The 14,897-nt window shown below is 49.5% G+C and overlaps 1 protein-coding gene and 1 long non-coding RNA gene across 2 annotated transcripts; one reads left to right on the forward strand and one right to left on the reverse strand.

Moving 5' to 3' along the window:
* Positions 1-1,658: 1,658 nt before the first annotated feature.
* On the forward strand, positions 1,659-4,365 carry LOC119392773 (uncharacterized). Its single transcript, XR_005183696.2, has 3 exons — positions 1,659-1,784; positions 3,104-3,243; positions 4,216-4,365. It is a non-coding gene; the product is annotated as an uncharacterized LOC119392773 (long non-coding RNA).
* A 3,412-nt stretch (positions 4,366-7,777) lies between these two features.
* On the reverse strand, positions 7,778-14,229 carry LOC119393314 (NFX1-type zinc finger-containing protein 1). Its single transcript, XM_037660262.2, has 3 exons — positions 13,946-14,229; positions 12,141-12,419; positions 7,778-10,980 (listed from the first exon to the last, which is right to left on the reverse strand). The coding sequence occupies exons 1-3, from the start codon at positions 14,227-14,229 to the stop codon at positions 7,905-7,907; spliced, it is 3,639 nt and encodes a 1,212-aa protein (XP_037516190.1). The 3' UTR covers positions 7,778-7,904.
* Between the last annotated feature and the right edge of the window lie 668 nt (positions 14,230-14,897).

Genomic DNA, 14,897 nt, shown 5'->3' on the forward strand with positions numbered 1-14,897 from the left:
CTTTGTCAGTGTTAGGCTCACGCCTGGTAGTCGACATGCATAATGACCGTCCAGTTATTTTGTTAGGGATCGCAGCGTGACTGGTGACGAAAACAAAGGACACAGAAAATTCGCGGTACTTCCATTCTTTGCAGATGACTGGCGACGTTAATTCGATCAGCCATTTTCACTTGATGTCTGTGTAATTCGTGATATGTTCTATATGTTACGACGATTACTATGAACAGCACGCAATATTTATTTAATTATAATTTTGTTTGTTTGTTTGTTTGTTTGTTTGTTTGTTTGTTTGTTTGTTTGTTTGTTTGTTTGTATTACCGCAGTAGGCATTACGCCATAGAAGCAACATTGAACATATATGTGCAAAAAATATGCTCGTACCGCACCTACATAGTTCGATAATCGCGGCTTGATTGATCACGACCAATCTGAATCGCACGTCTTGCCGGCCGTGGCTTAATGTACATAATTCGTTATTGCCTCAGAAAATTCAGGGAAATAGGTTTCAAATTTCGTTATACCAGTGTCTTGGTTTTCAGTATCACGTTCAGGCGGCGAAATTTGCTATAGTACACAGCTGCAGTTGCACTTAAACTGCGGCATATTGTATCTGTTAGACACGGTTGTTCTCAGCCTGACAACCTAACCATGAATGGCCGACGCAAAGCACGACATTTAGTCGAGTAACGTAGGAGGACGTGAATCACCCTTGGCGTCACAGCAACGAAATATGGGCCTAGACGTGTGACGCCAGAAAGCGGGCGCGCTTTCTCTACGTAGATTCACTCGTGACGCCAGTTCAGGACACGCCTTGTAAACACGACCTCTTCGCGGAGTATCTTAATGAGATCGCCTTCCTGGACTGCGGCTAACGACACGCGCTACTGCCTTTTTCTTTTCTTCTTTTCTTTTTTTGTTTCTCGACAGAAATACTGCGAACGCGTGATCCCTTGCGGCCCGTGGTTTCAACATGAATCACCCTTACTATTGTACAAAGAACTCAACCGCTGCCGAAGGAGCGGCTATCAATACATTTAGATTTATTAGGAAGTTGGCAAGAATCCGATCAGTTCTAAAGCGCGGGGCACTTTTTCTCGAGGGCAAAAATTATTTGTGCGTGTACATGCAGGGGCGTAGCCAGAAATTTTTTTCGGGGGGTGGGGGGGGGGGGGTTCAACAATACTTTATGTATGTTCGTGCGTGCGTTTGTATGTGCGCGTGTATATATGCGCAAGCAAAACTGAAAAATTTCAGAGGGGGGGGGGGGAGGGTTGAAGCCCCCAACACCCCCTGGCTACGCCCCTGGCTATGTACTGATTCTGTGTAGCAAGTGGTACGCTGCCCTACTAAAATCGTCGTGTCTGTTAGCATTTCACCTGGAGTCGCCCCGTATTCAAGTATGCAAAAATATGGGACTACGATAGATGCACACACCTGTATTCAAACTTCTTGTTGTTGCTTCCCCTTATGAATGGCTCACACCCGTTATGAAATACTGTCCCAAAACCGGACGAGTCAAGATAAATATCGAAGTATGAAATGCGCCGCTAGTAATTAAGTTTTATTTAAGAGACCCATGACACTACTTAAGCTAACACGGCTGGTAAGACACAACGCTTTTCACGCCAATTTGAAGCTTTATGCGAAGACGACGAGGACGACGATGCAGTACAAAAGAACGCGCTGCGCGTGCTCGAACCAGCAGTGCACGCTCCTTACGCGTCTGGCCGGCAGCACGGGAAGAATTCGAAGCAAGAACGCCTGAGGTGACATCCTTTGCACAGGTGAGTGCTGTTCTGAGGGGAAAATTGCGTTCAGTAGTCCTGAAACGTACTCGCTGCGCGATACCTTCGAATCAAGCGTCTCGGCTGGCTGAGTTAATCATGTGCCTGGGTATAACGAGTGGTCTTGTATGGCCGCCATCCGCCATGTTACGCCTAATGCACCGTTTCTCGTAAGGTCATTGTAGCGTCGCATATCATCATTAGGTGTCTTGACGAACAGTAACTACTTGCGTTGTAAATATGTAGATATGTTGCACCACAACTGTCGCATGTAGATAGAGAGTAGACATGGTTGAATAACGGAGATCGCGTTCGTCTGCGTTGGACTCGAGTCGCGAGGTGCAGCTGTGCGGCCGCTTGATCCGGCCGACTACAGTCATGAAGGATAAGAACGTCAAACTTAAGCGAGTTGGGATAAATCTCGTTGTGTGAAGGTGTCAGTATAAAAAATACAGAAGTGGAATAGGCTTTCCTCTTGCTTCATTTCGTTCCACTTAACGGCGGTGTTCGTTTAAGCCTGTGCTAGTTTTTTAAGCCTGTTTTTTTTTTCTTCATAAAAGCCAGGTAGCGTAGGGCTGTGTGAGAAATTGAGCAGCACCTAAGAAAAAAAATATAGGAGGCGTTGTTATGAGGCGTTACATTAACTCTTCACGATGACTTGCGATTTCAGTAAGATGCCATGCTTATACCATTTCAGTAAGAGCATTTTGTTCGTTATCTTCGCATCTATTTACTGATTCAGGCATGGTCTTTTTTTAAACATAGTTTTCATTAAAATAATGAGCGTTCTTAGGTACGTATGTGAGGTATTACTGGCGGTACGACGTAATAATTGTTAGGGCTTAAGGCCCCAAGACCACAGTATGATTGAGAGACGCCGTAGTGGAGGGCTCCGGAAATTTCGACCACCTGGGGTTCTTTAACGTGCACCTAAATCCAAGTACACGGGCCTTAAGCATTTTCGCTTCCATCGAAATGCAGCCGCCGCGGCCGGTATTCGATACCGCGACCTTCGGGTCAGCACTCGAGCACCATAACCACTTGACCAACGTGGCGGGTTGGCAGTATTACGTCTAAACTGGAATGCCAGAATGCGGAAGAAAAGAACTTCACATTATTATACTATGATTAACTGTTCTTACTTCAAGTAAACCATCTAAATATGATTGTCAGCCACATTCGATACTCATCTTTATTATGTCAGGTATGCGACGCAGCTGTGCGTTTTCTGCACTCTGCACGAACGGCCTCCTTCTGGAGGCCACGAACGTAACAGTTGTGGTTTACGTGTCGCTTTGCTTTTCTATCCATTTCGGCAGTCGGGCTTCGGAGTGGAAGAATGAGGTCCATCACGGCCTGCGCGTTGCTCGCTGCTGTCGCGGTTTTCGCCGCACTCCCTGCCGAATCGGACGCTTCGTGGAGCGGCTGCCAGTACTTCAACTGCACACTCAGAACTCCCGTGAGTATACTATATGGTGGTCACGCTACCAACGCTGCTGTCGCATGCACGTGCTCTAGCGTAGGATCCAAGTTGGAAACATCGCGAAACCTACTGTGACTCAAGGCAGGTAACTGACACGCTACTGCTGATATTCACGCCAGGGTTTGCGATCTACAGGTCGCTGAATCTCATGGTCTCGCCGCGTAATGTAAAGCATTCACGTTCTTGCGCCTTCTTTCACGTCAAACTATAGTTAACACTGATCATTAACGATATAAGGGAGAATATAAGAATAATGCAAGGCACGCATGTGCGAGAGAAGATCAGAGACCCAGACAGCATTAACGCCGGATTTAACGTTGTCTGTTCCTATCTCTTGTGTTCGTGTTTGCACACCTTAACTTACGCCACGGTGAATCGCCGCTACCTCATATAGTTAAAATTTCTGTCGTTCCAAACGACACATCGCTGCTTAGTAAGCAGCGATGTCTAGTTTTCTGGTACGGCCATATATGCGTCAGAAGCCCAACAAAGGTACCTTGGCGACAAAGTTTAGAAGAACTGACATTTGGACGAGTTGGATCAGCGCCATCTTGCAACCGCGCGAGACAAAAGTGCAAAGTTGCGAGATCAGTTGTTCCGTTAACTTCTTACATTTTCTTGACCTTGTCCAACGTCTCCTCTTGCCTTGCCTCTCTTGCGCTGTTACCCAAGATGGAGACGCTACTTAGCTATCTGCAGCGACCCTTGTTCTTGCGAATGCTTGTCTGTCTCTCCTTGGCACATGTTTTAACACTTCATTTGTCTTGAACGCTCTTTGCCGAGAAGTTTTCTGTAATGTAAACTTCTTGGTTCCTTCTAAACTAAGTGGAGTCTTTTTTAAATAAGGCTTTAGTTCATTAACGCACTGAGTTATTTTAAAGAATGTAGCGTTAATTTATAACATTGAATGGTTTGCTGATTGTGCTGCGCTGCCAATCTCCCCTGCAGGTGCGGCCAAGCGATATCGGAAACTTCATGGAGGCCTTCAGCACATTCAGCTCTCATCCGTGCATCAACTGCACTTTCTACGGGAACATCTTCCACTCCCAGCTCCATTCTGTGTGAGCCCGATGTGACAAATGCCTCCCCCAAAAAAAATTTGCTCACAAAATGAACTCAATGAAAGAGTGTTCGAACAAAATGCGTTGTTGTTTTCTACATCCTCCAGAAACAAGATTTTCTGCCGTCCAGGTCCAGCTAGCAGAGTTCGCACAAAAGAAACGCAGAGCCTGCTGTAGATATGCCCGCATTTCCTTTGCAGCGTCCGATATGCAGAGACGTCTAAAACCCTGACTGCGCTGAAGCGCTACGTAGGGTTCCTGCAAGGCCGTGCTCAATTTTAAGGCTAGTCTGAAGTATAAGCAAATGCTAGATGGCATTGCCTCTTTCTAAGCCTATAGGGTGCCTCAATGCCAACGTTCCTTCATGCGAAGGAACGCTGGCATCGAGGAGCCCTATCCAAGCCTTTCGAAAAGCGTGTAACAGTGCGAAAGCTTTATCGAAAACAGACAGCGCGGAAATATAATAAGGCTCCCTTACTGCAATTATAGTGCACTAGAATAATATTCTAGTACACTATAACTGCAATGGAGGTTTCGAAATACTACCGTAGCGCCAGAACTCGCAGCGTGCCCACCAAACGCAGCAAAATTGGGCCTGGAACCCGACTGGAAGTGAGCGCGACTTGCGCGTCTGCCCCCTCTAGACCGCGCATGCTTGACAAGGTCATCGCCTCATGGCGGTTGTTGTTGTTGTTGTTGACCTCTCGTCATGGCACATACCCAATGGAGGGGATCGGCCGAGTAGATGGTGAATTCGTCCTATATTTTCTGTATGTCTCATGGCGGTGTGAAGCACGCGTCTGACCCTTTCTTCTTTTTCTGGTGAGACGCGCACTCATCAGACAGCGTCTCATTTTCTTTCTGCGATACTGCGTCAGTAAATGGGAGCTACACAGCGCCTTCTGGTCAGTGCAGGGTGCCGAACAGCTGGTGGAAAGAGAGAGCAGGGCAACACAACAATCGCCGCAACAAGAAACTATATACGATGGATTCACTGCAGCTGCAACGCCAGCAGCATGCACTCCAGAGTGCTCTGGACAAGGCCTCGGACTGGTGTGCGCGCATAGGACTCACACTATCGGCCACGAAGACGGCATTCATGTCTATCACCAACAGACGAGGTCGCCGTCGCCTTCTGCAGACGCCTATTTGTTTGAGCCTAAATGGCCAAGCCCTCAGCACTGTATCCACTATCCGTGTGCTCGGAGTCGAACTGGACGCATCTGGCTCCGCGAGTGCATGGGTTCGCTCTGCTCGTCGAAAGAGTGCTAATACCCTCCATCTCATTCGACGTATTTCTCAAAAAACCGGAGGTGCTTGCTCTCGAATGGCCCGTGTTTTAGTGCGGTCGATCCTGCAACCTCGGCTTGTTTATCAAGCTCAGTTTCAACGCCTCACATTGAGAGATTGGGACTTGCTCGAAACCGCCAACCGAGATGCCATGAGGGCGATCACATGCCTTCCTCGGATAACACCTATCGCGACCCTCCAGGCGGAAGCGCAGCTCAATACCATCGACGAAATCGTACACCAGCGTCGAATGGCTCGCCACCTAAAAAGTCAAGCTGTTCCTGCGGCGGCGGCTCTAGCTCACTACTATAATTCAACGCTGCCACAGCCTGCTGCACCCTTGCCAGAAATTCCACCATGGCTCAAGGCACAGGCCAGCGACAACCGACCACTGACTCGCCTGCGACAATCCAACCGACAAGTGGAACAGGAAGCCGTCGTCACTACCATCGACGACTCACTAGCGGTATACGTAGATGCAGCTATCGATAGCTGCGTTTTGCACACCAGCCTCGTATGCCCCACGCTACCTGAAACGCAACATACATGCTCCTATGTTACAGAGGCACCATTTCCATCAGTGTTGGCGGAGCTCGCAGCTATACGGGACGGCTTAACACTCATGATACCCAAGGTGGATTGCTTGTCACTCAATAGGCTGCTCGTCTGTACGGACTCCACGCAGGCAGTTCGAGAGTTGCGAAAAGTGAGCAGCTCCCTCGATATAGCTTCCGATGTGCACCGACTAATTTACTCGTGCGCCTGCCCTGTCCGCGTATTGTGGACCCGTCGGTCTACACTGGCTCAAATGGCCGCAGATGCCGCTTGCCATCCAGCGGAAGTTCAACACCCGCTGCCTCTACTTCGTTTGTCCCCAAAGGACAGCTTGCTCCTGCACAAAGAAACCCTCCGGCGCTCATTCCTCCGCGTGGATCGGACCTCATTCCTCCGCGTGGATCACTCATCACTCCGCGTGGATGCACTCATTCCTCCGCGTGGATCGGACCTTCCCGGCGGCTTAACTCGCCGAGAGGAGGTTGCGCTCAGGAGGATTCGTGTGGGCGCCGCGTTGACTCCTGCCATCCAGGCTGCCTGGACATCCGGTGCACAGCCTCCCCCAACGACATGCCCCTTCTGCGTTGCTCCAGCCACAGAGGCAACGATCCATCACCTACTTGGGACCTGTCCGGGCCTTCACAAGGCTCGCACCCGCCACCTACGAGGCCTTGACTACCGCCCCGGTCGACCACCCGACTTAACGCGCTGGACGCACGGGCCGTTGCATCGACCGCTCCTGGCCTTTATCAGCGAATCTGAACTCTTTCCTTTTATTTAACTTATGCCGTAGGGCATACTGGCGCCAATAAAAAAAAAGTAATTTCATAATACAGGCGGCGCAAAAATTACACCATCTCCCGCTAAAGGGGACCATGAGGCGATGCGAAGCAACGTTTCGGCATGTCGAGCCCGCGTTTCATCCGCAGCAGCATCCCGCCGGCGTTGCAGTTTACGCCGGGCTTCCCCAGCCCGACGCTCGGGGTCCGCTTGCCGACGTTTACGTTGCGCTTCGGTGCGTCGAGCCTTCCGCTGCTCCACTCCCTGCTCCGCGATCTCGGCAGGCGTTAAGGTATTACTGCAACTGGCACCGACGTTGACGTTGGAACACGTGACACCGGCGCAGCCGGCGCAGTGACTGAGCGTGTCTACGACCTAACGCGAGCCTTTCATCTGAACGAGGAGGGGGAGTGGAGAGGGGAAGTGGGAATGGAGAAGAGAGAGGGGGAGTGGAGAGGTGTGTGGAGAGGGCTTGCGCATGCGCAGTAAGGGTGGTCACGCCGCACACCACCGGATTGAACCCCGCGATAAGATGCTTCGCATCAAAAAGTAACAATAACATAGAGTAGACTGAAAGAAAGCTGGACACTACAGTTGCCGCAACCGATTCACCATATAACAGCGAACCTTCCAACGAAGTACGTACGAAAGCTGGTCATCAAGAAACTTTCCATGCGCAACGTTGACTAATTTTTCCTTTTTGCTGTCGATGCGTGAAACTAGCTACAACCTTTTCCGACGGTTGCGATCTGTAGCACTGGCCTATAGTACACGTTGTGTATTTCTAATGCTTATGCAGGCTTAGTTACAACTTTCATTTTTTTTTTATTTTCATGCGAAAGTACTTTTCAACTGGCTGCAGCTACAAAATGAAAACAAAACAAACTTTCCGAATGGTCCAGGAAGACTATGTACAATGGTCTGTATGCGATGAAGTCAAGAAGAAAAATGTCACATGATTCGGCAGTTCGTGCATACAGAGGGCTCTTCTTCAAAGTAGACATCGTCGTTAAGGTGAGTGCACTCGAGAAAGCAGTCGCGACATTTCCGTGTGCAGCGAACCCCTCGGCTGATCTTCTTTCCGCACACTTCAGTACATTGAGAACGCACCTCGTGCGCACTGAGCACTGCAGAGCAGGGCACCCTAACAACGTGGTCGCAGGGACTCAGCGCGTTTACCATAATTTCACACTCAGTTGGACACGGTTCTCCACAGAGCGCCTTGCAAGGGTGGTCGCAAGGGAGCAGCTTCTTGCAAGGTCTGGTGCACATGGTCCCCTGGTGGTCTTTGTCGGTAAGGTGGCATGTTTTGGGACACGGGTGACCGCAAGGCAGGAAGGCGTTGCACGGCGTACTGCAGCCGCCGTCAATTACATCCGTGAAGTCCTTTGCCTTCGTCACAGATGTAGTCTTGTCCGGGTGTATCTGGCACTTGAGCAGAAGCGGCCCCACCATACCTTCTGCATAAAGGACGGGGGCAACCTGCTTCCATGTCTTGGTGTTATCCGACAAGTACGTAAGGTTGCCGATGCAGTACAACCCTATCGTAGAAGACGCGATGGCGCTGTAGTGGTCCCTGCAAGAGACCTCGAAGTCGTGCGTCGTGTTGGGACACGAGAATGACATGAGGACGATGGCGTTCTTGCAGCCTTTAGCCTTGTCCACTGTGGTGACCGGAGGCTCTTCTTTCAAGCCGCACAAATTGGACTTGATGAGTTCAACCTGATCCACGGTGGGCACGTACACGCAGATCTGACTCGGACGGTACCCTTGGAAAAGCAAGTACTTGGCCAGTGACGCCAAGAATTCAGCTTCGAAAGCGCACGCGACAATGTTGTCCCTGCTGTAGCAAACGGAGTGGTCGATGAAACGCACGTTCGACGAAGCTCCCCGTATCTCGGAAAGTTCGGTCTGGAACTCGTACCTTTCAAGGAATTTCTTAGTTTTGAAAGCATCTATAATTTTTACGGTGTTTGGGTTTAGTTGATATTGCCTCAAAAGCTGACAGCAGGTGACACCTTGTTTCACCAGACGCTCGAATAACGAGTCATGAGCGGCCCCCACGTCTTCCCGTTTGTCGAAAACGTTTTGTGTGTCGCTGATGAGAACGATGTGATGAGGGTTAAGTGTTAGCATTGGAAACATGAAGGGCTCCGGAATCGAACGTGATTCTAGCACGATGACAGTATGTGGCTTGATGTCTCTGAGCGCGCTCCATATTCTAGGTAGGGAAGAGATAGTCGCTCCTACAATCTTCTTCGCGCGAAGGGCCTCGAACTGCAATTTTTCTTCCACTTCTTTCTTCAGCCCAAGCAATGTCTTGAACCTTCCCACGAGATCGAGCCACTCGCGTGATTTTCTCTCGTAATAGTTGTTCTTCCAGTAATCGTAGAGCCGGTACCTGCTCTCCATGTCAAGCGCCCATACGTCACTAATGTAACACACCTCGTCTTCAGACAGAGAACTGTGGTATCCCGAGGAAAACCTTGATACAACATCCTCGTTGTCAGCAAGCAGCCAGTCTCTCAACTTGTCTTCAGCGCCGGTCACCATCGTGAAAAACAAGCTCTTGTAATGCTTGTCATTCATCACAGATTTCAGTTCACTCTCTCCTAGGAGCCTGGACGGAATGCGTCTTATGTTATCTTGCAGGTTCCTAGTTCGCGACTTGAGTTGTTCGATCTCATCGACATGTCGTCTCAGTAAACGCATAGGTGTTGGTTCGACAACCTCCGGATTGGGTCCGGTGGACATAACTTTCTTTGTAATTTGTAAAATATCGCTGTCTGCGCTGACGACTTCAACGTCATCCAGAACTTCTTCAAAATGTGCCATAAGCGAGCAGAGGCTTTCCTTGTCCTTTGATACGATCAAGATGGGACCTCCGTGGGAAACGTTTATGTTATCCAACATGACAGACACAAGCCGCGTTGTCATGAACGTTTTGCCCGTTCCAGGCATCCCTTCCACGAGTGTGACAGCCCTTGAAACTGCCGTCTGTACGGCATCGAACTGATAACGATCCAGTTCGGTCTCTTCGCTGCTCGGCCAATCTCGGTCCTTGTGTGGGCGTATAAACACACTCTTCTTGAACAGCGCTTTCACGTCAAAAACGGTGTTGTTGTTCATGTATCCAGGCGCAGCAGCATCGCTGCGTCCGTCAACGACGTATTTTCTGAAAGGCAGTTGCAGATGCGTCGCCTCAAACTGCTTCATCACGTCAAAGACACAAGCGTAGTCTTCATAGAGCTCAGGACACTCCGTCATGACGAAGCCTCGCGCTGATGCCGCAGCCTCGAGCCTCCTAGCATCGGGAAAGGACGCTACCATATGTCCCCGTTCTCTGTCTTTGAAACTTCGCCAGAGTACAGTGCCAAAGAAGACTGTTTGAAAGCCGTCGTTGCTGAGGCACACCATGCATCCAGGCTGCAGCCTGGACTCGCAATCTCTGCTGTCTACGACGCTGAAGTTTACCTTGTGACCGACGCCGTTGATCGTACATATCGGAGGACCAATCTTGACTTTTGTGTATATGACAACGTTGCAGGCTTCAGCCGAGACCGGGAACGACTGCAGTGTGCTTAAGACTTTGTCCAGTGGCTGCAGAAAGAGTCGCCTGAGGCGACTGTACTGAGCCTTTACGTATTCGGCTGTCGTGGCAGGACGAATAGAACCTATATCTGCTTCGCCGAGTTGCACGCTTTGAATGAATTCCGCTGGCAGCACTGACGACTTCTCTCCAGCGTCTCCGTCTCCTGGAAACGAGGCGTAATGCGTCCTCCCAACGACTCGTCGAAAGTCGACTTTGTTCGCCTCGGCCAAGAGTGTGCCTACACTTTCTACCGCTTCCACTACGTTCACGTCGAGAGGTTGCGTGTCCTGAAGACTGCTGTTGACCAAATCTAACAAAGCGGCAGCGACGCCGCACAGGTTGTTCTTCCCCTCACGTGGAAGCAGTTTCACCGACTTCTCAACGACCTTCACCAGGGGTACGACGAAATGGTCCCAGAAGGCTGGCAACCGCCGCCTGGAAAGAAAGACGGAAAAACTATTCAGTGTAACAAATAATTGCGCTAACCAGTACAGGGCATACTGCGTTTTTTTTCGACTTTATGCAGAAACATGCGCAACAATTGAGCCAGAACTTTTCACATCTCCCTACAATTATCAAAACGAAAGAGCCTTTACTAATACGCACTCCAAATCGACAGCATTGATGTTTATGACTTATCTAGCATAACACTACAATACATATCAAATATACAGCTTCTTTCGCACGATCAAGAGAGCGAATGCTACAGTCATTTAAAACCGAAGAAATGTGTGCTTAATCGACAGTGGTGAGCCGAGATACACGCCAGATCAATTACCGATCGTTGTGGGCATATCGGGTCGTCCGCTCGGCGTTGTTGTCTAGACCGATCCACTTGTCGTAGGTTTAAGCAAGCAACTTGGCAAGGAATTGTAGAGCCGAGTCTCTGTATACAGACTATTTTACGGACCGGTTTCGGTGCCGCCATGCTGGGCTGTTAGCCTTGCCGTGTTTTATCTTGAACAACCAAGCGAACAGCGCTGTATACGCATGAAAACTGTTGGGTTGGCGCATTCGGCGTTTCCTGGCTTTATCATAAGTTCGCGTCACGGGATACAAAAATAAGAAAACATTCGCTTAACAGCCCATGATGGCGGCGCCCATATGCCTTACGTAACAAAGTCTATAGAAGCTTCGCTTAAAAGATTAGGCTTCAATGCAGTTCTCTTAACGACCACCTCCTTTTCCGTGTGTGTACCCCCCCACAACGCACACACGCGCAATATAGGCCGACACAAAAAAGCAAAAAAAAAAAACACTATCTAGCTAATGCTGCGCACTATCTTGCTTCCTTACTAAACTGCTTTCGAACACAGAGGTGACAATAATTTCCCTTACCGGATATCTGAATCAGCAGATATCGAATTTCAATACACAAGACAATGTCTTGAAAGGAAAAAAAATGCCGCACACCACTTTGCAGCAAGAGCTGCCGGGTTACAGTTTTGCGTTTCATTAACCTTCTTCATTCACCTGGCGGGCTTCCGAAGAACGGACTTGTCAAGATGATTTCATATATAACTGTATTGGATGGTCATCTGAAGATGACTGAATTCGATCATCCGCACAAGGATTTTAACGAGCGGCGGCCGCACCTGCAGACGAGCTGCTGCTCGACGTTCCGCAGGAACCTGTTGTTGGCCGCCACGGTACCCAGCAGGAGTCTCAGGTGTTCAGCCTGGCGGCACGTGCACGCCTTGGCGAGCAACGCGATAAGCGTGTTGAGCGCTGTGCAGTCGAGCGCGGCGTTTTCCAGCAGGGCGTCGAGGTTGTCCCCCATGAGGACGAGCGTGAACAGGGCCTCCGTGTCGGAAGACTCGAGCAGCTGATACAACGCGTACGTGTCCGCGGTCCTAGAGACGTGCCTCCACGACCTGGTACATAGTGAAAGAAAAATATGCGCAGGACAAACGCACTTCGGATATATGTAACATGCCGTTAAAGGGAAGCTAAAGTGGTTTTAGAATTCGGTGAAACTTCGTGTTTAAAAAGGAACGTATTGATGTCGACGATGCTAAGCGTTGGTCTTCATAAATTTTTAAATGGATACCAAGTTTTACAGTGACTTTCAAGAAACTTGTCCGCCTCGGTGGTAAAGTGATTACGGCTGCTGATCCCAAGGTCGCTGATTCGATGCCGGCCGCGGCATTCGCATTTCGATGGAGGCGAAATGTTAGAGGTCAGTGTAGTTAGACCTAGGTGCACATTATAGGACACCAGATGGTCAAAATTTCCGGAGCCCTCCACTACGGCGTCTCTCAAATTCACATCACGGTTTTGGGACGTAAAACCCCAGATATTATTATTATTATTCCAAGAAACTTCAATCGTGCAGTGTGTACTTGGTGCATTACAACAGTAATGCGCATCTTGTTTATTTCTTCTTTTTGCGTTAAGGACTGATGCAGAGAATATGCCTCCTCCTCCTTCCCGTGCGTGAATGAGTGTCTGAGGGGAGAGGGAAGTTGTGCGTGGCCAAACCCGAACTCGCTTGGCCAGCTACTATGCCGCTAGCCATCGCCCTCCCCAACCCCTTTGTGAACCAACGAGCCACCAAACGAGCCACCATTGGTGTTAACAAGGGGGGGGGGGGGCTCAAACCCCTTCCCCCGAAATTTTTCAGCATTGCATGTGTATATATACACGCACACATACAACGCATGCACGACCATGTATACATGAACGCCACCCGCCCCCTCCGAAAAAAATTTCTGGCTACGCCACTGCCACCACGAGAGGTTGAAAAGTGCCAACACGTCACGATGTCCTATAAAGTATAGACTATATAACAGATGGGCTTCGGCGCCGCCATATTTGGCTCTTAACATTGCCGTTTTGTATCTTGAACAACTAAACTAACGGTCAACACATACACATGAAAGAGGTTGGGTTGGTGCATTCGACTCTTCCTGACCGTGTCAATTCACGTCACGAGATACAAAAAATATGAAAGCATTCCTTTGACACTGCAGCCCAAGGTGACGGTGCCCAGATGTCTTAAGCAAAACTGTCTAAATTATACCAGAAGAGTTGGGTCTAGTAGAAGACAGACGAAGCGCTTCGTCTGTCTGAGTCTGTTTGACCCGTTCCTTGCCTTGCCACTCAGTTCTTCTAGTATATGCACCAACCAACCTAAGTTAATACTTTTTCTACCTGAGGCTAAGTAAGCCTATTGTACCCAGACAAAATTAACACTATATTACACATTGGTGTTAGGGGCGTAGCCAGGGGGGGGGGCGGATTGGGGGGTTTCACCCCCCCCCCGAAATTTTTCAGTTTTGCTGGCGTATATATACACGCGCACATATAAACGCACGCACGAACATACATAAAGTATAGTTGAACCCCCCCCCCGAAAAAAATTTCTGGCTACGCCCCTGGTATTAGTGTCAGTGCTGACCTTGATTTCGCCGTCGGCGACCGTGAGGAGTCGCCATCGTTGGCCAGGGAGAAGCCTGCCCCTTTGCTGTAGGTGTGGCAGTTTCTGCCTTGCCGGCCGTTGTTGTCTCGGCAGCCGGCCTTCGCGAGCCTCAGCTGGGCCGCGGTTTCGTCCCTGAAGCGCGGCGGCAGCGGGGACTCGAACAGCGCCTCGTCAAGCGTGACGTCGTCGTCGTCTTCGCTCGATGCGCTCGAGAAGCACTCGTCGTTGCTCGTCGAGCCGCTCTGCCGTTTCAACCGGTGCATGCTGAAGCACGGAAACAAGGCGAATTACAATTGAATTTCTCACCCATACCAACTTCTATCGTAGAAATATTGACATCAGACTGAAGTATCGCGAGTCCGTTCGCTGTCGATCAAGTCTCCACATTCCCCGGCTGCTTTTTTTTTTCGTTTGTTATCCGACACCTTGGTTAGACGCAGCAGCGCAAGTAGTTTAAACAGAAGATGAGAAGAAAACGTACGTTTCCGTTCCGAGAAGTATTTAAGCACTCTTCGGAGCTGCTGTCGCTGAATGACTCACCGTGGACGTCGGGAATAAACAGCGTTGTTATCGGTTGAATAGGGGTGTGAGGAAGGTATTTTTTTAGCAGTTTTCCAATAAACAAGAGCCTTTCTCACCACTATCATCAAGCTATCTTCGCATCCTCCAGTACATCCAGAATGACAATGCGTAGTCACAATACACATTAAGAAGTGTTAATCAGAAGTACGAGTACATCACTACTATAAAACAAGTTGTTTAATGACATACCCAGAACAAATTGGGGAGTGCGAAGGATTGCGGTATAACCTAAATTACTGACTCCTCGAGTGGCGTATAACTTGTTTTTAGGGGCGAAGCACCTTAGGGTCTCGGCGTGTCGGCGGGAATCGTCGTCTGCTGTCGCCCTGTGCATTGTGTCCTGTCGATT

Source organism: Rhipicephalus sanguineus, chromosome 5 (assembly GCF_013339695.2).
Source record: "Rhipicephalus sanguineus isolate Rsan-2018 chromosome 5, BIME_Rsan_1.4, whole genome shotgun sequence".
Lineage (NCBI taxonomy): Eukaryota > Metazoa > Arthropoda > Arachnida > Ixodida > Ixodidae > Rhipicephalus > Rhipicephalus sanguineus.

Excerpts from the sequence above, each read along its gene's own strand:
- LOC119393314 (XM_037660262.2), bottom strand. The coding sequence starts at position 14,229 with ATGCACCGGTTGAAACGGCAGAGCGGCTCGACGAGCAACGACGAGTGC. Across the intron at positions 12,420-13,945 it reads TCGCCGACGGCGAAATCAAG|GTCGTGGAGGCACGTCTCTA; the intron begins GTCAGCACTGAC and ends ACTATGTACCAG. Across the intron at positions 10,981-12,140 it reads GAGCAGCAGCTCGTCTGCAG|GCGGCGGTTGCCAGCCTTCT; the intron begins GTGCGGCCGCCG and ends CTTTCTTTCCAG.